This window comes from Babylonia areolata, chromosome 20 (assembly GCF_041734735.1).
Source record: "Babylonia areolata isolate BAREFJ2019XMU chromosome 20, ASM4173473v1, whole genome shotgun sequence".
NCBI classification, from domain to species: domain Eukaryota; kingdom Metazoa; phylum Mollusca; class Gastropoda; order Neogastropoda; family Buccinidae; genus Babylonia; species Babylonia areolata.
This window is the reverse complement of record NC_134895.1, coordinates 52,837,310-52,858,989: the sequence shown is the minus strand read 5'-3', so window position 1 is coordinate 52,858,989 and position 21,680 is coordinate 52,837,310. Positions and strand designations below refer to the sequence as shown.

At 45.2% G+C, this 21,680-nt stretch overlaps 1 protein-coding gene across 2 annotated transcripts in view; it reads right to left on the bottom strand.

Annotated features, from left to right (window-relative positions):
- Positions 1-21,680, bottom strand: part of LOC143294717 (uncharacterized) — a 199,501-nt gene that overhangs the window by 12,448 nt on the left and 165,373 nt on the right. For both annotated transcript variants that reach the window (XM_076606136.1, XM_076606135.1), the window contains exons 3-4: positions 10,209-11,375; positions 2,200-3,184 (exon numbers count right to left, since the gene is read on the bottom strand). In XM_076606136.1, coding sequence (XP_076462251.1) covers positions 2,200-3,184; positions 10,209-11,375 — 2,152 coding nt within the window. The remainder of the gene's footprint in view (positions 1-2,199; positions 3,185-10,208; positions 11,376-21,680) is intronic.

Here is a 21,680-nt window from a genome sequence, read left to right as displayed (position 1 = left end):
ACACTGCTACAGCATCAACCACACGCCTGCTCCTCCTTCACACACACACACACACACACACACACACACACACATACATACACACACACACGCAACATCGTGCACGCGATCGCATATGCTCTCACGTCCCAGTACATAGCACAATTTTGCTGCTCCAAGATCTATGCATCAATGTAACCTCCAAACCAAACATAAGTTTCTATCTTAATTAGAAATGATAAAATGACTGCTGATTACTAATCTGTTAATATGTCAGATAAAGGTAACATTTGTGAAAAAGAAAATAAATGAAATAGAAACGAGACTGTCATTCCCAAAAGTGCGTTTTCTTTATAATTCGATTGTGTAGAAAGAACTGTTTTTTTTCCTATTCTTACGCTAAAGTTAGGTGTCCACAGACAAACTATTTCTAGAGAAAATAAATCTGTCAAGGTTTACCACACACACACACACACACACACACACACACACACACACACACACACACACACACACACACACACACACATACACACGCACACACACACACACACACACACACACACACACACACACACACACACACACACACACACACACACACACACACATCTACATACACAGAGACAATCGAAACACAAAGTAATTACATGGACTCAAGTTGTGTGTAAAAACACAAGTGAGGATAAAAACAACAATAACGACTGAAGGTGATGATAAAAATAATGATTATGTGTTTAAAGTGTAAGCAACCAGCCTTTTTCTTTCAAAACAATACAGTTCCCTCTTGTACTGACATACAAATATCTTTCAAAGCGACACAGATGCACTGACATAAACGTGTCCAAACGACTCATAGATTTCACTGTAAACGACACAATTATTTCTCTTACACTAATGGATAGGCATTATATCAAAACGACACAGAGCCCAATGACATCCACACATATTCTCTCAACATCAATCCTTCTCAGACGAACAATCAACACCACTAAAGCCCACCGGCCAAAAAGAAAAGAATATTAGCCTGCTTTGTAACATACATGCATCACTTTTGGGTTGGTTAAACTTTGTTGATATGGGTCAAATGCCTAATCAATACAAATGTCAGTGTACGTGTCAGTGTTCGTAAGCGTTACGTAAAAGTTACATGTGTGTCTGAGTGTGTATGTGTGCGAACCTCAAATCTGATTGAAGGACGCAGGAAACGAATGAGCGCCCAATGGCAGCCGTCAGTAGGCTCTACCCAGGTAGGCAGCCTGTTGTGTAAATGACTCCGTGTTTGTAAAGCGCTTAGAGCTTGGTCTCCGACCGAGGATAGGCGCTGTATAAGTATCCATATTAATCAATCAATCAAGTTCGCCACCCAACAACTGATGCTTCCCTCATTTCCACTGGACACGAGTGTTGCAAATGAGGCGGGGTGGTGACAGCCTCACGGAGAAGACCCGGTGTTACAGCCTCAAACTATCTCCTTCAAGCTTTTACACCTGGGTCATTTTGGGCTATCCAAGGGGCTATTTGTGGCTTGTCATGATCGACGCCTCCTGTTGGGACATTGCCCCATTTCTACGAGTTTGATTGAGATAAACTTCATGGAAGCAAATGTCTGGAGGGTTTTTTGTTTGTTTGTTTGTTTGTTTTTGTTTTTTTGTTTTTTTGATAGCCTGTACTGATTCAAAGAGGGCAAATTTCATCCCCGTTTGTCATTCATCATCAAGCACCACAAGACAGATCCCCATATCCATAACAGGGGTGTGGGGTGTGGGGCTGGTTGTGGGAGTGTGGGAGGCGGGGTTGAAATCCAAAATAGCGGGGTTGGGGGCAGTTCTGACAGGTTAAAATCTCTTCCCCCCCCCCCCCCCCCCCCCCCCCCGGCCCCCGTCCAAGTCATTCCAGGCCAGTCATAGTTGATCCCAGGTTAATGTGGGCCAGCCAGGATTGTGACCCCCAGGGGTGAAAAAAAAAAGAGCAAAAGGGGGTAGGTACCAACAGGCTGTGATGAGTGGAAAGCTTGAAGCGGTGACTAGTTTTTATTGTATCTTTTTTTCTTTATTTTTTTTACTCTTGACTTGAAGTGCGTGCTAACGTGGCGATAACCTAGAGATGGCCTTAGCGGTTGGCGAGGTTCTGAGCACCATAATTTGATTTGATTTGAACAGGCCGTGAGGACACATGAGAAGAGGAGGGAGGGGGTGAAGGGGGGAGAGGACCACTGACCTGACTTGTTGCTGGCGATGAGGTGGTAGTTGGCCAGCTTCCGGCCCGTGGAGGGACTGGAGTGCAGGCGGCTGGCGAGGGACACGGCCTTGCGGAACTTGGACCTGTGGGCGCCCTGCCCCGCCAGGTTGTCCGTGGAGGAGAAGCTCCGCTCCTTGGGGCCCTTCACCCGGCAGTGCTTCTCCACCGACAGCGATTTGTGCCGCTTGAAGCTGGAGCGGCGGGTCGGGGGCGCCGTGTGCGACCTGCCGGCCTCGGGGTCCGTGTACTCCGACAGCTGGCGCTGCAGCGGGCGTTGGGAGGACAGGGGCTGCGACGTCAGCGACTGCGACTGCTGGATGGGGCGTCGTTGTGCAGGGAGGTGGAGAGGGTGGGATGACGAGGAGGAAGAGGAGGGGGGGTGCTCGGAACTCCGACAGGAGCGCGGGAGGCTTCGTTGCCAGGTGGTGGTCATGCCCGTATCCAGCATCTGCACGATCTGGTTGGCCGAGGAGCAGCGGCCTTGGGGGTGAGGGTGAGAGTGGTGGTGCTGGTGCTGGTGCTGGTGTTGGTGTTGCTGGTGGTGGTGGTGGCCTATGCCGGGCGCGTTGTTGCCGCCGCACTGGTTGGGCAGGGATCCGCAGCAGTGGTGGGCGGGGTCCGGGGAGAAGAGCTGGTCGCAGGACCCTGCAGTGTCCAGGCTGCGGCTCGCGGCGGTGGCGGCGGCCGTCACCAGCAGCACGGAGTCCGCGGGGTCCCCGAGCGGGTTGACGTACAGGTTGTGACGGCTCTTGTCCGAGGGCGTGTGTGCAGTGGTGGAGGGGGAGCTGTGGGGGTGGGTCTGGCAGGAGGCGTACGTGTCGGAGCTGGAGGCCGTGCTGCTCTGTCTGGGCAGCTGCTTCAGCTCGATGCCGCCCTTGTCCACGCTGCTGCTTCGCTCCTCACTGCCCGTGCCCGAGCTGGACCCTGTTCCGGGGGGCCACCCTCCTGCCCCGCCTGCACGGCCCTGCAACACGCCGCTGATGGACGTCACGGGTTTTCCCGATGCCCCCCTCCACCCTCTCCCACCACCCTCAGTTTATATGGTCATACTGCCCCCCACACCCCTCCGCCTTCCCCTTTTTCTTTTTTCTTCTTTTTCTTCTCTCTATCCTCCATTACTGTATCATGTGTGCATGTACTATGCATATAATCATTTATGTATATGTTTACTTTCTCTCTCTCTCTCTCTGTATGTGTGTGTGTGTGTGTGTGTGTGTGTGTGTGTGTGTGTGTGTGTGTGTGTGTGTGTGTGTGTGTGTGTGTGTGTGAAGAGTCTGCTTTTGTGCACGCATTTTTTCTTACCCCCACCCTACCACCACCTTTTTTTTTTCTTTTTGTCCACTTTGCCCAGAGGGCCGGATGAAAAAAAGCAACCATGCTTATTCCCTCACCCTCATGAAATAAATTTTCGTTCGTTCGTTCTCTCTCTCTCTCTCTCTCTCTCTCTCTCTCTCTCTCTCTCTTGTATTTGCCATGTGACAACTTTAGTTCATCTCACTGTATTGTTCAACGTAAAAATAAGAATGTCAACGTCCCTGCATGAAGGGTCCGCATGATGAACTTTTCTTCCGGGCCCTTCGCGGCCCCAGTTCTTTTGTATAGTGGCCCAAGGCCGATGTACAATTAAAATATTTCTGGGTTCTCACCACTCTCTCTCTCTTTCTCTCTCTCGCCTTGCTATGTAAAGAATCAATTGCTCAAAAATGTGCTGTTGTTTTTCAGTTGTCATGATAAGAATTGCTGGCCTATTTCGCTGAAGTCCATCAGAGTTCACTCTCTCTCTGTGTGTCTCTGTCACACACACACACACAGACACAGACAAAGACACAGACACACACACACACATGGTGGACAGGTGGACATGACATTGTTCTGAACGACATTCTAATCAGAAAATGTCAACAGAACTTGCACGGTCAAACAACAGATTTATTTCAAGTAAAAAAAAAAAGAAGGCATTAATTCAGGTCTGTACATGACAAAACGGTCGCTGGATAACTGACAAACTCTTTGGAGTTTATAAATGTTGAACAACCAATGCATGACTGAAACTGTGTGGTTGAGCTGAACATAAGGCTATATGACTTTGCTTTATTAGCTCGGTCTATGATCCCCCGACCCCCCCTTTCCTCTACTCATTCGACACTGTGTAAAATCTATTGGTCTTCGAGCAGTTTGAGTGGTCAATGAAAAAAAGCTGAAAGATGTTGGCATTTTGCAATCATGTACATACATAATTATACTCAAATGGATAGAAATGTCACGTAGTGAACACGACATTCTATTGAGGTAACTAAATCTGCTGAATGCCAAATCACATACCACACTGTTACTGAATAAAGGAGAGGAACCAGAGAGGAACCAGAGAGAGGAACCCCCCCCGCAAAACAAAACAACAAAACAAAACAAAACAAGAAAGCCAAGACCTTCACGACTCACTTGTGATACATTTTAAAAAGAATCCAAGCTTTTTATGTATTGAGTATAATGCATTTACTGTTATATTTATATTTTTTTGTATTCTCTAAACTTGGCACTTTGATCTGATATTCGACCCAACAAAAGATCTGTCATTATTATCATTTTTTGTTCAAACAGGAACTTCTTTTGCTAAGCATGGAAGTTTTATTTATTGCAAACGTTTTGGTGTAGCTAGTAAAACAATGGAAATTACTCTGTTCGGGAGCTTAGCTTGCTTTAAACTGATCTTTCTCATCTTAAACATTACATTTTGAAATTATACTCAATACATAAAAAGCTTGGATTTTTTTTTTCAAAAGTGCATCAAAAGTGAGTCTTGAAGGCCTTGCCTCTCTTGTTTCAAAATGTAATGTTTAAGATGAGAAAGATCAGTTTAAAGCAAATTAACTCCACTAGCATTACAGAGTAATTTCCCTTTTTTTACCCTCTGCACCAAAACGTTTGCAAATAAATAAAACTTCCATGCTTAGCAAAAGAAGTTCCTGTTTGAACAAAAAATGATAATAATGACTGCTCTAGCTGTTGGGTCGAATATCAGATCAAAGTGCCAAGTTTAGAGAATACAAAAAAATATAAATATAACAGTAAATGCAGTTTGCATATAATTAGGCTTCATTCTTTATTTTTTTGTGCCCATCCCAGAGGCGCAATATTGTTTTAAACAAAATGACTGGAAAGAACTGAATTTTTCCTATTTTTATGTCAAATTTGGTGTCAACTGACAAAATAGTTGCAGAGAAAATGTCAATGTTAAAGTTTACCACGGACACACAGACACACAGACACACAGACACACACACACACAGACACACAGACACACACACACACACACACACACACACACACACACACACACACACACAGACAACCGAACACCGGGTTAAAACATAGACTCACTTTGTTTACACAAGTGAGTCAAAAACCGAACCAAAAAAACAAAACAAAAAAACAACAACAACAACCAAACACAAAAATTGCTGATTCTGATTCATTGTAAAATGCTCGAGTTACCTTTTCGTTGAGGATACGCTTTCCTGAAAATATTTCAGATTACATGTCAGATCATTCGCCAGTGGAATCATCCGTGTTTCTTTTTATTCTCTATGTTGGGTATAGAGGATTACACAAACAATTAGAACCAACGTTGCATAACAAACTTGAAGATAGCTCGTAAAGAAACTGTCAACAAAAATTTGGTAACAAACATTACATGATAAACATGATGACAACTCACAAAGAAACTGTGTCAAACTACGGTATAGTATATGTCAAATGCCAAAAAATATCTCAAGTGTGGCATACTATGTGTCAAATGCAAAGTATATCTAAAGTGTGCTCTGTTAATAATGTGACTGTATTTTCGATCAGAACAGAGTTTACCTTTGCTAACACAGTCATCCATCATATTCCACACGTATTCACATAAACTGATAAATACGTGTGTGCAAAATTCACGTGTACTTTAGACAGAAGCAAAAATACGTTGGCATGTACACCTGTATGTGTAGTGAAGACAAACAAATCATAACTTCTCATCCCATTTTCTCTCGGATAACTCGGCAAAAAAGTGTATTTCAAAATCTAAGACCAATAGCTGGATGGCATGGCAATGTATTCTGCTTTCATTTTTCAAAGTCCGTAGTTAGATGGCATCTCCATGTATTATGCTTTCATGTTCAAAATTCATAGTTAGATGGCATGGCAATGTATTCTGCTTTCATTTTCACAGTCCATAGATGGCATGGCAATGTATTCTGCTTTCATTTTCACAGTCAATAGATGGCATGGCAATGCATTCTGCTTTCATTTTCACAGTCCATAGTTAGATGGCATGGCAATGTATTCTGCTTTCATTTTCACAGTCCATAGTTAGATGGCATCGCAATGTATTCTGCTTTCATTTTCACAGTCCATAGTTAGATGGCATGGCAATGCATTCTGCTTTCATTTTCACAGTCCATAGTTAGATGGCATGGCAATGTATTCTGCTTTCATTTTCACAGTCCATAGTTAGATGGCATCGCAATGTATTCTGCTTTCATTTTCACAGTCCATAGTTAGATGGCATGGCAATGTATTCTGCTTTCATGTTCCAAGTCCATCGCAATGATGACGCAGATGACTAGCAGTCTGAACTTTCCTTTACTCGCCCCGTCCACATCCACGCGTGCAAGCTCTTCACCAGTTCCATCCCTAGAGGGCCAAAGTCGCAGAATGCAAATGGATGCCCATAACACAAAACGGGGCACACGATGTGGTGATGGAATAATAGATGTGCTGATAGTTCGATGTGTGAAGCGGGGAAAATTCACACAATGTCGACCAGTCCGTCACTGGCCTAACACCTTCGCCCACGTCTTCAATCACCGACCCACGCTGAGCTTTCGCCTCGTTTGTCTTGGTGGAAACGTCTCGCAAAGGCCAGGCCATTGCTTCTAATTCTGGAGGCTCGCCCTGACCTTTTCCTCCACGCTGTCACCGACAGTCTACAGTCCCTGGAGACAGACTCTGGCTATTGATTTTCTCCGGCCTCCCAAATTGTACCAGCCCAAGTCTGGCGGCGATTCATGTTTTTTTCTTCTCCTTTTTGTCGTCTCGACTTTGGCTGTGTGCACTGTTTGTTCAGAAGCGGGTGTGTATCTTGCCTATTCGCGGCTGGAACATTTCTTGCTGGTCAAATCAGGTGGGATGCGTTCTGGTTTTTTTCTCTCTTCCTTACGTTACTCTGTACAGTATCTTTGGGGTTTGGATCTTATCTTGGGAGTATGGAGGTCGTATCAGAAATGGGTTCTCGGTTGACGTGGTTCGACACTCTTACCGAGAGTTCATTTGAAAAACCCAAAGCTCCCCCTCCGTAGTTTTATCCACAGGACAATATCTAGTAATAGGAGACACAGGGTAGCCTTTAACCATGGTGAGGATTTGCGACAAGAGCACCAGATTTCAGAAAACAGAGTATCTGCCGTCTTGCATTATGTCTAGATGTGACAGTCACACGTTCGTCTTCCTCTGAAAATAATACTCCCAAATCAAAACTGATGCCAACGTTCATGGGGAACAGAATAAAAAGGCCTGTTTTTATCCAATTGTACAAATTTCTTCTTTCTGGACAAGGTTTTCTTCTTCTTCTTTTTCAGCTACGTGAAGTCATTGCACACAGAACTGGTCACCATATTCCTACAAGTCTGTCGCTCTTTTGTGGGTCTCTCCAAATGGTTTTCCAGCTCCTTCTGCATTTCTGCATTGTAGGCCGTTCATCGTTCTCTTTTGTTTTCTCTTCAGTCTCCCGTCTTCAAATGTCCATTAGAAAATTATTTTTAGGAAGGCCATTGGATCTTGTTAGGTGGCCTATTTCATTATTATTATTATTTTTTTAACTGATGTCAGTAGATCTTAATATGGTCAAATCCTGCTTGACGGTTTGGCACACTTTTTCATTGGTGGTATAATCCGTGTATCTTACGTTCCCGTAGCTTGAATTTTCTTTGCAAATGCGCTGTGAGCAGCCATGACTCGATGGAAGAAGGAATATGCAAGAGTGATAAGAAACTCTAGGGAGAGCTGGACGGACAGTACAAGGTCTTCAGAGAAGAAGCCCCCCTCAGTCATGTGTTTCGGCCCTTAACTCCTTTCACAGTGCACAGAGCACACAAGAGCCTGATCTTTGTTTTCATGAATATGTTGTCTTTCAATACAGTCTGGACAGTGCTGATGTTGTTTTTGCTAACCTTTGGGATGGTTTCTCGTTTAGATCTTTCATCGAAAAAGATGGATCCAGGCAAGTGAACAGTTGAATAGTCAGTACCTTGTTTCACATCCTTGGACAAATATATCAGCAGTGATGGTGGTGTTGTGGATGGCAATCAACTTTGTCTTTTCGGCGCTGATTCCCCCTGACATATCCTGTCGATGTTTCATCCAGTCTTTTAACAAGTTTGGCAAGCTCTTGCTTATTTCCTACCAGGCCATCAATGGCATATTATGCGAGGCGAAGGTTCTGTTCCCAGTATTGACTGTGATGACATGATCTTCAAGTCCGTCAGTCAAAGACGATTGTACACACAAACCAACCCGATTTGAAACTTTAATGTTCACAATACCTTGCTCATAACCCTCCTCCTTAAACGCACACACACACACACACACACACACACACACACACACACACACACACACACACACACACATACACACACACACACACACACACACATCAAAACAAACAACAGCAACAAATAACAACAACAAACAAAGACACAGAACATCGTACAAAGGGTCAGGGGCGACAATCACCAATCACTGTGCTTTCTTACTGAGAGTTGAACCCTCAGCGACACGCAACATTGCCTCTCGGCAACTGACGGTTGCGTTGCCCGGAAACTTTTATTGTCGCTCATTAAGCGACAAATTAATGGGTTTAAAGGCAATGGACCTGTCTGCCGTTCCTTGTAATTCTGCAATAAAACAATGGACCCATTTGCCTTTGCGTGTGTTTTGTTTGAATGAAGCGATGGGCCATTTTGTCTTTGTATTTCTGTAACAAAGTAATAGCTCCATCTGTCTTTGTAACCTGTGACAAAGCAATGGATCCATTTGCCTTTGTTCGTTATTCTATAATGAGGTAATGATCCTTTCGTCTTTGCTTCTCATTATGTAATGAAGTAATGACCCATTTGCCTTTGCTTGTAATTCTGTCATGGGGCAATGGATCCATTTGCATTTAGTTGTTAAACCATGGGAGGAAGGTGGTAGAATGACTACAACGCTTTTCTGCCAATACAGTGTTCGTGAGGGTCTGAATTCCATTCCCGCTCGCGTCCTTCTCCCAAGTTTGACTTGAAAATCAAACCGAGCGTCTAGTCATTCTGATGAGACGATAACTCAAGATCCCGTGTGCAGCACGCACCTGGCGTGCTGAAAAGCAACAACCCAAACCCATGGCAACAAAGTGTTGTCCACTGGCAAAATGTATACATGCATGCACTCAAGGCCTAACTAAGCGCGTTGGGTTCTGCTGCTGCTGTCAGACATCTGCCTAGCAGTTGTGGTGTAGCGTACATGGATTTGTCCGAACGCAGTGACGCCTCCTTGAGAAGCTGAAACTGTTACTCTGTAATGAAGCCATGATGATTTTGGAGGAGGCCTGGCAATGGGTCAGGAAAACCCAAGTCTGATCATTGCATGTGGAGACATGTGGACGTGCTTAGTGTTGAGTGATGTACACGAGGACACAGTCAGCTAGTCACTCAGACAGGCAGACAAGCAGACAGACAGTCAGATAAACACCCAGTTCTTGTTCTTGAAGCAGTCAGTGAGTGAAGAAAAAAGGCAGACATTCAGTCAGGCAAACAGACAGTTCGTCACGTCACACAACGCGAATCCTTTCACAGGAGGCATGGAAAATACATACGTGGTGACAGCTAGCAAAACAGAGAACAGCGTAGATTAGGGGGCAAGACAAAAGACACAAAGCATGGAGACGCCACATGAAGCCACGGACACCTTACCTGGGGCTGTGAGGCCAGCAGGGGCGTGGACGTCATCCTCTGCAGGGCCTCCTCGTCAGCGTCCAGCAGGCTGTTGGTGTTGTTCCCCAGCCCCTCCTGCCCTCCGGCCCCGAACGTCTGCAGGGCTCGTGAAGGGGTGCCGGCACTGTGACTCAGCCTCAACATGCAGGCGGGAGGGGAGTTGTTCTTGGAATTGGCTTTGGAAGAGCAGGAGGAGGAGTTGGAGTTGGCCCGGCAGTCCTGGTGCTGGGGGTAGTCCTGGTCCCCGCTGGCCCTTCCGCTAGCCCCGTCGTGCGGTTGGCTGGGGTCCCCGGGCTTGTGGTGAGGGGAGTTCAGCTCCATCAGGTCCACGCTGCGGGCGAAGGCGTCCCTCAGGTTGATGGAGTGGAATGACACGATGCTCCCCGTGCGCTTGGCCTTCTCCAAGGCCTCGCGCCGCTTGAAGGCCTTCTCTCTCCGCATCTGGTCCTTGTAGAACTCGGCAAAGTTGTTGACGATGATGGGGATGGGCAACGCGATAACCAGCACGCCGCATATACAACACACACTTCCCACAATCTTGCCTAGCACCGTTTGGGGATAGATGTCACCATAACCTACGGTGGTCATGGTGATGGCCGCCCACCAAAAGGTCTCTGGGATACTCTTGTACTTGGTTCCCGGCTCGTCTTTCTCGGCGAAGTAAGCTAAACTGGAGAAGAGGAGAACGGAGATGGCAAGAAACATGAGCAGCAGACCCAGCTCCTTGTAGCTTCTCTGCAGGGTGTAGCCCAGGGACTGCAGCCCCGTGGAGTGACGGGCCAGCTTCAGGATCCTCAAGATCCTCATGATCCGAAAGATCTGCACCACGCGCCGCACGTTTTGGAACTGCACGGTGGTGCTCTTGTTGGTCTCCGTCAGGCTCATGGAGATGAAGTAGGGCATGATGGCCAGCAGGTCGATGGCATTGAGCGGACCTTTGAAGAACTTCCACTTGTTAGGCGAGGCCCAGAACCGTGCCAGGTACTCCAAGGTGAACCAGCCGATACAGACAGCCTCCACGATGGCCAGATCCTCATTGTCCCCCGTCAGGGTGGGGTCGGACCGGTCTTGCAGGTGGGGGATGGTGTTGAGGGTGAGGGCGATGGTGGACAGGACAATGAAGAGAATGGAAATGATAGCGAGAATCTGAAAACAGTCGGCAAGGAAGAGAGGGGCAATGAGAGCGAGAACCTGAAAACAGCCAGCAAGGAAGAGGAAGAGGAAGGGGTGAAAGCGAGAATCTGAAAACAGTCAGTAAGGAAGGTCGGGAGAGTGGGTATGGGGGTGGGGGATAAGAGCGAAATCTGAAAACAGTCAGCAAGAAAGAGAAAGGGGTGTGAAAGTGAGAATCTGAAAACAGTCAGCAAGGAAGAGAAAGGGGTGTGAAAGTGAGAACCTGAAAACAGTCAGCACGGAAGAGGGAAGGGAAAAAGGTGAGAACGAACAATCTGGAAACAGTCGGGAAGAAGGAAGGGGGAGGGGGCGCGGGGTGGGTGGGGGGCGGGGGTGGCGGATGAAATAGAGAATCTGAAAACAGCAGGTAAGAGAACACTGGGAGTGGGTTGTGGGGGAGGGGTAGGTGAAAGGGAGGACCTGAAAAACAGCCAGCAGGTAAGAGAAAGGTATGGGGTGGGGGATGGGGGATGGGGGTTGGATGAGAGCAAGAAACTGAAGATTCCAGAACGGAAGAGAAGGAAGAGGTTTGGCTGACAGCGAAAAATCTACAATCTGTCTCCGGCAGTGTGGTCCGTGTTACGGGTAAGTGCTTACCACCAACTGGTTTCTTTGGAGCATTTTTTTTTTTTTTTTACAAATAAGGAAAGAGTTAATCATATGTTGCCATGGTTTGAAGAGTTAAATGGGATAATAGTGCCTCTCTATTTGACGTGATGTATGTGTGTGTGTGTGTGTGTGTGTGTGTGTGTGTGTGTGTGTGTGTGTGTGTGTGTGTGTGTGTATGGGGGGTTACAGAGAGAGAGAGACAGAGACAGACAGAGAGACAGAGAGAGACAGACAGAGAGAGAGAGACAGAGACAGACAGAGAGACAGAGAGAGACAGAGAGAGAGAGAGAGAGACAGGTGGTGGTGGTACAGAAAGAGCGACAGCGACAGAATATGCTACGTCTGTCAATACATTACTCTACAGGGTGCGTTATGGACTGTCTTACAGAGGACCAGAAGAAAGCTTGTTTCTTTGCTGCAAATTTCTGGAACGAAAGCAGAAAGTCTTTCTTTCTCGTCCTCCTGCCCACTGGTAGTTCAGTATCCTCTCTCTGCTGTTGTTTTCCAAACACTACGTGCGTTCATTCTCTACTCTGTTATAGACATCAATGTTTTCTTACATATTTAGCTTCTCTGCTTTTGACAGGAATGGTTTCCTTACGGCGCAGAAAGTAATGAAGAGTTATTCTCTCATTTGTTCATATCTTTGTGTGTGTTAACCCATCCTCAACCCCCTCTCACCTTTTGACAAGAATGTTTTGCCTCGCCTTTCCCTAGACCAAGTATTCAGTCTCCGTACGTTCGTGTTTCCATAAACATATCCCCGTCTCTCTCTTTTTGTCATTCTGTTATCTTTATTATTATTATCATAATTATTATCATTTCTATTATTATTATCATTATTATTATTATTATCATTATTATTATTGTTGTTGTTGTTGTAGTTGTTGTCATTTTTGCTGTTGTTGTGGTCATTATTCTCCTCCTCTGCCTCTTCATTAGCATCATAATTATCATCACTAATAATGTTTGCTCTGGATCGTGTTGGTTTTGGTGATGGTGATGGTTAGTGGAGACAATGGTGATATTGGTTGTGTCCACGCAAACCATGTCACCATATAAGGAAGCACAAAACAAATTCTCTCTCTCTCTCTCTCACGCACAGACACACACACGCACGCACGCAAACACACACACGCACGCGCGCGCGCGCGCGCACATACACACACACACACACATGAACATAAGAGAAAAGAAAGTCTGACTGATCACCGGTTCAACCTCAATCATTGTCATTACACATACTAACTGTTTAACAGTTGATGACCAAGATGAATTACAATATAGTGCCCGTCGAACTTGTTGATGTATATTGCTCTCAGAAACATGTCAATACAAGGGAAAACTGTTGAAATGGGACCCACAGAAAACTTATCTTTATACACGTTTTGACATCAGATGAGGAACAGTAAGCACAGAATAAAGTACAAGATCAGCACCCTATGTTATAAATGTATTCACAAATCTGCCCCTTCTTATCTCTGTGGCTTCCTTCAACTCTATACTCCATCTCGCTCTCTACAATCGGCTTCGGATCCGCTCTGCTTACGCATACCCAGATTCAAACACTCGACTGTTGGCCGCCGTTCTTTCTGTCTCTGGACCTTGTAATTGGAATGAACTTCCTATTTTGCTTCGTCAGGTTTCCACACTCAACTCTTTCAAGTCTGACCTTAAAATCCACCTCTTCCCAAAATAGTCTCCCTTCCCTGCCTCTTCCTTGTCTTTAGTTTTTTCCCCCAGTTTTAGAGTTATGCATGCGTGTGAATGACTGGTGCGAAAGCGCTTTCATTTGTCTTTGCATAAGATTCAGCGCTATATAGATCATAATAATAATAATAATAATAATAATTTCCCTCGGCCAAATGGTTGCTGTGTTGATCAAGGCGGATGAGTGCAAGAATCTTTGGATTTGGTTATCAAATCCACAAACGATATCATCAACAGCTTGAGAAAATCGTTTAACTACACAGAATTACAGAAATCTGCAGTCGAACTGGCTTGTTTTTAACAATGAAACGGGATTTTAAAAGGCAACGACAAATACTACCAAAAAATTTAAAATGTGAGTCAATTTCCTCTCCAGGACAACAATTTAAGCTTCTCTGAAACTTTGATTAAGATGTATACATGGTAAATATAAAAAGGGAAATCTATACAAGATGAGATGTTTCTTACGTGTAGACTTGGACAAAAAGTATACGGTTTCAGCCAACAAAGAATGCAGTTTAGTTTGAAACTCAATTCCAGTTTGGAAGAATAGACAAAACAACTGAATGTAGCTTATCCAAACTGAAAACAATTTAGCAAACATGAAACTGACAAGATACAAAATGACTGGAAAACGGAATCATTTGTATATTTCAATTTTCGGTTTGGACATTCAGCAATATTCACAGAAACCAGATCCAAACATTATGGATTGCCATGCTGCAAGCGCGGTCAAGAAATATGCCACAAAACAAGCAGCTATTTGCATAATGAAAAGAAAATCAAGAACATGGATAAACTATTCAGTCAACAGCTTTCCCACAGCAAGCTGGGTCACAGCTAACCTCCACAGAAAAAACCAAAAAGCGGTCCTAAAATATGCTCAGTTTTCTTGAACACGACCCAGAACCCCCCCGCCAGAAAGACGTGATGAACCTGCATCCTTAATGGATGGCCTGGCATCTAACCCTGATGCCACAGCAGATCCCTGCTCACCGCGGGGTTGACGGAAACCAAAAGGCCGACAGCCTGGCGAAGGAAGTAGGACTGCTAGAACAGGGAGACAAGCAGGTGTCTTACCCAGAGGAGAAGACTATCGTTAGAACCTTATCCAGAAAGATGCGGAAGAAGCAGCATCACCCCAGCTATGCCTGAAGTGACAGTTCCACCACCCAGGCAGGGCTGACCATGTCAATTTTTCCAAACAGTGGACAACAGAATGAACGCCCCCCCCACACCCCCTCCCCGCACCCCTCCCCGTTGCTCCACAAAATGAAGATGAGGCAACAGCAGAGTCGCCCTGTGACACGTCAGTAGTGACGACAAAACACAACCAGCAACGCTGTCCACTGCACAGTGATATATGACAAGCAGCATCTTCAGACCCAGGTCCTTCTGAGGCAACGCCATCTTCGATAGCTCGGTCATGTTCGCCGAATGGATGAAGGCCGCATCCCTAAAGATCTGCTTTACGGCGAACTATCAGAGGGATCTAGGCCCCAAGGCCGCCCCCGACTAAGATTCAAAGACGCTTGCAAACGGGACCTGAAAAGTACAGCTATTGATGTACTGTCCTGGGAAAGCCTTGTGGACTCACGTGGACCCTGGAAATCTGCCATTCAGAGAGGGGTGAAACATGCAGAGAGAAGCCGCATTGACTTGCTGAGGAGAAAAAGAGCCACATACAAGTCAAACTCTGTAAACCATGCAGCATCTACGATATCTGTCCCACATGCAGTAGAGATTGCCACTCCAGCATCGGTCTACACAGCCACAACAGGAAGTGCAATGCCCGGCAGTGACTACATTTCTGGTGCAGCCATCGTCTCTCGAGACGGAAGGAGGCCGACGACGACGACGACGGTGTCTGGTTTTCTTCATGTTTTTCATGGCATATCTAGAAGAGGTCGCGATTAATCAACAAACGGCAAGAGATTGGCTGAATGAATTAATGACTCTGGGTGGGTGGATGGATGAGTGGATGGACAGATGGATGGGTGTGCTTTACATATCTATAAACTGTTAAATGTGTGTTGGAAATACATTGTTGAAAATACACTGTGAACGATTTGTATCTATCTCCCCATACACACAACAAAGAAGCACATGAACACACACAGACAAACACACCTACAAAGAAACACACACTCAGATATATGTGCGTGTGGCGGAAAACATTCTTTCTTCTGTTTTTGTTTTGTTTTGTTTTTTCAGTATACACCTGAGGTGCGTTTTCTTTCCCTCTGTTGATATATTTTTGTTGGCCGCTGTGTGTATAACCATGTGGACGGAAGCGTCAATGTTGAACGGGCTTGAATGTGAGTGACCTCTGCTAGGTGTCGTATTGCCCTTTAAACGGGTTGCGGCAGATGCTTAGGGAACACAAGTAGCAACCTGCTGGCTATTCAGGGTGTTGTGCCATCATTGGGACCCAGTCATTTTTACATTTCTTTTTGGGCTGTTCATTTGTACCGCTTGTTCAGGCGTTAGCCTAAGATCGTTTCACGGGGGGAAGAGCGGTTCTTCCATGTAAGTGCTATGGGTTTGTTGTTGTTTTTTTGTTTGTCTCGTAGACTGTTGAATCTAATTGCTAAAAGTGTTCCCTTTGAATTGTAGGTGAAGTGAGTAACGGAAGGTGTGTGAGAAAACAGAGGTAGGTTTTGAACTTGTGCTTTCTGTTACAAGATCAATTTCCATCTGTTTTGGTACTTCACTTTGTTTTAGCTAATTTTTTTTTCCAATTAAGATGACATAATTTGCTTCATCGATGAAGATGTTTCATAATTGGAATGTTACTTCGTGTTTAAGAATGTTAGCTACAATAGATCTAAGCTGGGTTACCATAGTTTGGTGTGAATTTGCTTGTGGTTTCAAGTAACTTTGATATTCATAGATCTAAATGTGATAAATTAGTTTTGCAAGGTTCAAACCTTGGCCGTGTAGGCCTCGGATTTTTTAAAATATTTTTATTATTATTATTTTATTTTATTTTATTTATTTATTTATTTTTTGTCTTCTATGCAAACAGTATCTAGGACAGAAGACTGGATCAACTGCCCACAAGATCGCTGTGTCCAATTTTCCCATTGTTTCCCACCATTTTTTCCCCACTGTCTCTTCGGCGCAACATTCGGAAGGTCAGCGCTACGCTCGGGAGCTCGGCGCTACGCTTGGCGGGTCAGCGCTACGCTCGGGAGCTCGGCGCTAGGTTTTGCAGATCTACTCTACATCCGTCAGATCTGTACTGCACTTGGCAGTTCAGCGCTGCGTCAGTGCTGTGGACGTAACATCAGCACTGCACCGGGAACGTTGACACTACGTTCTCCTACGTCACCTGTTCTCCTCCCTTCTCCCCTGACGTAAAAACTGCTCTCCGTCTGAGGTGCAGGAGAGGGAGGGTCTGAGGATCGTCGTACGTCACGTTACCCCTTCTGTCTGAAGTGGTGGAGGGAGAAAGGGATAGTTCATCTCCAATTATTCCTCTCTTCTCGCTCCACTACAACGTTCAGCCTGTGTGTATCAAGTGTTCATTCAGTGTCATAGTGATCGCGTTCCGCTGTTCCTCATTACTTTAGTGATCACCTGCAGTGACCTTGACCCTTTCCCAAAGCCTATAAATGAGTTGGTGGTATTACTTTAGGAGAATGCCTTACTTACTTCTGTATTTGAAATGTTGATGTGATACTATATTTTTTGCCGCGTTGAATCTGGTCTTTTCCTAGTCTTCGTCTTCATTATTTCAGCAGCTAAAGCAGTTGCAGAAGTGGATCATTACTATTGATTACTCCTCAGTTCACCATCTACATTGTTGTTATATATTCTACAGTGTTGGGGTTTGTTTATTTTGGGAGAAATGAAACTTAATCCTTTGTTAATCTTCATTCCTGGGTTCCTGACTTGCTGTGTGTGACAGGTATAGGCTCTGCCTAATCCAGGTAGGGTGCAACAGCGCGCATGTGCACACACATACACACAGCTGTCACACAGCTCTACAAGTGAACAGTTTACTGCGCACAATAATCTTCTTTTTTTTCTTGTGTGTGTTGTTGTTGTTGTTTTTTATTTTAAATATGCGGTCAGTTGGGTGTGTATTCTGGTAATGAGGTTGTACAAGGTGAGTTTTCTTGTTCGTCATATTTGATCCGTACTTGAAAAAAAAAAATTATCGTAAATGTTCTTTATGTTTTATTGTGATATATTTTATACTCGGCATCTCCTGGCAAGACAAGGTGACAAACACCGAAGTCCTGACTCGCGCTGGCCTCCCGACCATGTATACCATGCTGAGACAGCATCGGCTGCGCTGGCTGGGCCACGTTCGCCGCATGGAAGATGGTCGCATCCCAAAAGACATCCTTTATGGAGAGCTCGCCATGGGGCAGAGAAGCATCGGCCGCTCACAGCTGAGATACAAAGACGTTTGCAAACGTGACATGAAGGCACTTGAGATCAACACTGAGTCCTGGGAGGACCTTGCAGATGACTGCAACAGATGGAGAAGCACTCTCAAGAATCAGCTACGGATTGGTGAGGACAAACTGTCAGCTGCTGCAGCAGAAAAGTGAGCTCGCAGAAAAGGGACGGCAGCCGACAGACCAGCATCAGCTTACACATGTGATCCCTGCGACAGAGACTGTCTCTCTCACATCGGTCTCTACAGTCACAGGCGACGCTGCTTGGTCCAAGCTGACAGCCCAATTAGACATTAGGTCGGATATACTCTATCCATGGTCAGCCATGACCGAAGGAGGCCTACTACTACTACTGCTACATTAAAACCCCTTCGCTGCCAGGGGAAAAGCAGTAGAAAGTGGTGTTCCCAGTCATAAAACAATATCCAAAACAATAAGCCTAAAAACTGAGAAAATGGTCTAGAGATATACCACTCAAGATAAACTGTGAATTGTCAGCCTTCCAGAGTTATTTCCCCTTCTTCTGATGATGCCATCAGTGACATCACTATGCACGTGCCACATACGTGCCAGGCAGTGAAGGGTTTTAAACAGAAATCTAACTGTACAGTTACCAACTTTGGATTCATACATCTGAATTTTTTTAATGGAGCTTGGACTGTATGTCAGTTTCTTTGCTCCAAAATGTGAACGGTTTACTGTGTGTCCTGTTTTTTGCAAGGCTATTCTCACAATACACATGTAATGACATTGACGTGAGAAATAGCCAAGTGATTAAAGCGTTGGACTTTCAATCTGAGGGTCCCGGGTTCAAATCTCGGTGACGGCGCCTGGTGTGTAAAGGGTGGAGATTTTTCCGATCCCCCAGGTCAACATATGTGCAGACCTGCTAGTGCCTGAACCCCTTCGTGTGTGTACGCACGCAGAAGATCAAATACGCACGTTAAAGATCCTGTAATCCATGTCAACGTTCGGTGGTTATGGAAACAAGATCATACCCAGCATGCACATCCCCGAAAACGGAGTATGGCTGCCTACATGGCGGGGTAAATAAACAAAAACGGTCATACACGTGTCTGATTGTGTATGTGTGCGTGCCTGAAATCTGGTTGAATGACACAGGAAACGAATGATGAGCGCCCAGTGGCAGCCGTCAGTTGCCTGTTGTGCAAATGACCCCGTGTTTGTAAAGCGCTTAGTTTGGTCTCCGACCGAGGATATGCGCTATAGAAGTATCCATATCAGTATTCTGGTGGTGTTGGGGAAAGACCAGGGATGATGCTGGGTGTCAATGTCCGTCATGTTTTTTTTACAAGGTAAAACGTTTTTGGTCCTTTTTTTTATGGCATATTTCATTACTGTCTTTACTAATTATTGTGATTGAGAGAGTGTGGATGGAGCCTTGTGTCCAAGCAACTGAATTTCCATAATCGATCAATAAAATAAGCACTGGATGATGGCGTTGGGGTTGGGGTTAGTAGGCCTATGGTATGGTATGGCACGGAATGGTGTTGTTGTATTGTGTTGTATTGCACGCGGAACTAATCAATGGAAAACTTCGGACGAACCGTCACATACGTTGTATATTTAAACGCACAAGCTTTCTCTTATCCCCATGGTCTGCTGTCCCTTTTCACTACTGTATATTATTTTCATTTGTCTTTCTATTTCAATTCTAACAAAACCAAACCAAAAGAAATCTTACTGTGCATGGAAAAGTTTGAAATCATGCTGTGATGACTGCAACCATTTTGTAATTTAAAAATGTTTATAAAAACCACAAAATATGTCTTATGATATCTAAAATGTTTGATCACTAAACCACGTGAAATTAAATACGATCAATTTCTTCATAACAACACCAAAGTATAAATGTAAGTAATCATTAAATTTTTAGTAGCGCGTCAGTTGGTATTTTGTCTCCTTGAATATTCTAATCTTTGACTTGATGATAAAATGAATCTTTTAAGTCTTTCTCATGTAAAAGATGCCTCTGAAATTACATTTAATGTATATTGTGTTTCGAAGTTTTTATTTGTATTTATACATTATTCTTCATGATGTTTAAAAAAATAATCATTTAAAAATCATACAAATTTATTGGCACAAGATTGTTTTATGAAAAGCTGACACCATACACGTTGGGTTACGCTGCTGGTCAGGCAACTGCTTGGCAGATGTGGTGTAGCGTATATGGATTTGTCCGAACGCAGTGACGCCTCCTTGAGCTACTGATACTGACCCCAATATATACATATATATATATATATATATATATATATATATATATATATATATCTGTGTGTGTGTGAACAAATAAAATGGGGAAAAAACATGAAAGGATGTATCTAGAATGGCTGCGCTGTGCAGATAAAGAATTCGATTTAAGAGAGGTCTTTCCTCCCCTCATCCCCCCCTCTCCCCCCCCCCCCCCCCCCAAAAAAAAGAAAAGAGATTGGAGGGGGAGGGGGGGGATAGAGAGAGAGAGAGCAGGGTAGATGATGGAAAGATGGAAGGGAGAGGGTGAAAGGGAGAGAAGGGGGTGAGGGGTAGAGGTGAAGGGGAGGTGAGTAAGAAGAGGGGGGGTGGGGGGGGGGGGGGAAGGGACACTTTGATACTTTGTCATTACCTGCAAGGGTCCTTTGACAAGGGGGGGACGGGTTATTTTTGTTTAACACAAAAATAGCAGAACACATTCTGCTCGTTCCAGTAGTACCTCTCACATACCCTGCTCACATTCTTTTTGAAACGTCCTCAAATTATATAGAATAAAAAAAAAAACCCCAAAAACCAACTCTTAGAAAATAAAATAAAAAGGAATAATATAACTAAACTCAGTGTTGTTGTGTAATTTATCGATACTTACGTATCATCAGAACACACACACAACTAGATACTACACATGATTGTTTCCCTCGTTATTACCGTTATTGGCGGTGGGGGGGGATGGGGGGGGCGGGCAGGGGGGGGAGGGAGAGGTGGGAAGGGGGGGAGGCAGGCTGATAAGGCAGCATCGTCAGCAGCAGCGGCACAGCACACGTGACGTTGACACCATGAATTTCAAGCAGAGCAGGCAGAGAGGGCGGGCATGTGGGAGAGGGGGGGCGGGGGGGTGGGGGGGGGGGGGGAGGCCGGGGGCATGGTGAATATGGTGAACGCAACAGGCAAAGAAGGAAGGTGGGTCAGTCAGAAGGGGGAATGAGGGAGGTATGGGAAAGGTATGGAGGGAAGGGGTGGGGTGGGGATGGATAGATAGTAGGTAGGCTGTGGATGGGAAGGGTACTGATGACGACACGGCAGAGTGAGGTCAGGAACACTGATGACGACATCAAATGTGGTACATGAGTTGGCTGAACCGCCGAGAGCGAAGGCTGAAGACATTGAAGTGAGTGTGTGTTGTACAGACAGCAGTGCTCTTGTCGCGTCATGCCATCCCCCGGGAGTTGGGGGTGGGGCACGAGAGATGTCTCTTCCTTCTCTCACCCCGCACCCCCCTCCCCCCTCGCTCCATCGTCCAACAACATGCCGTGACACGGGGCTCGTGGTA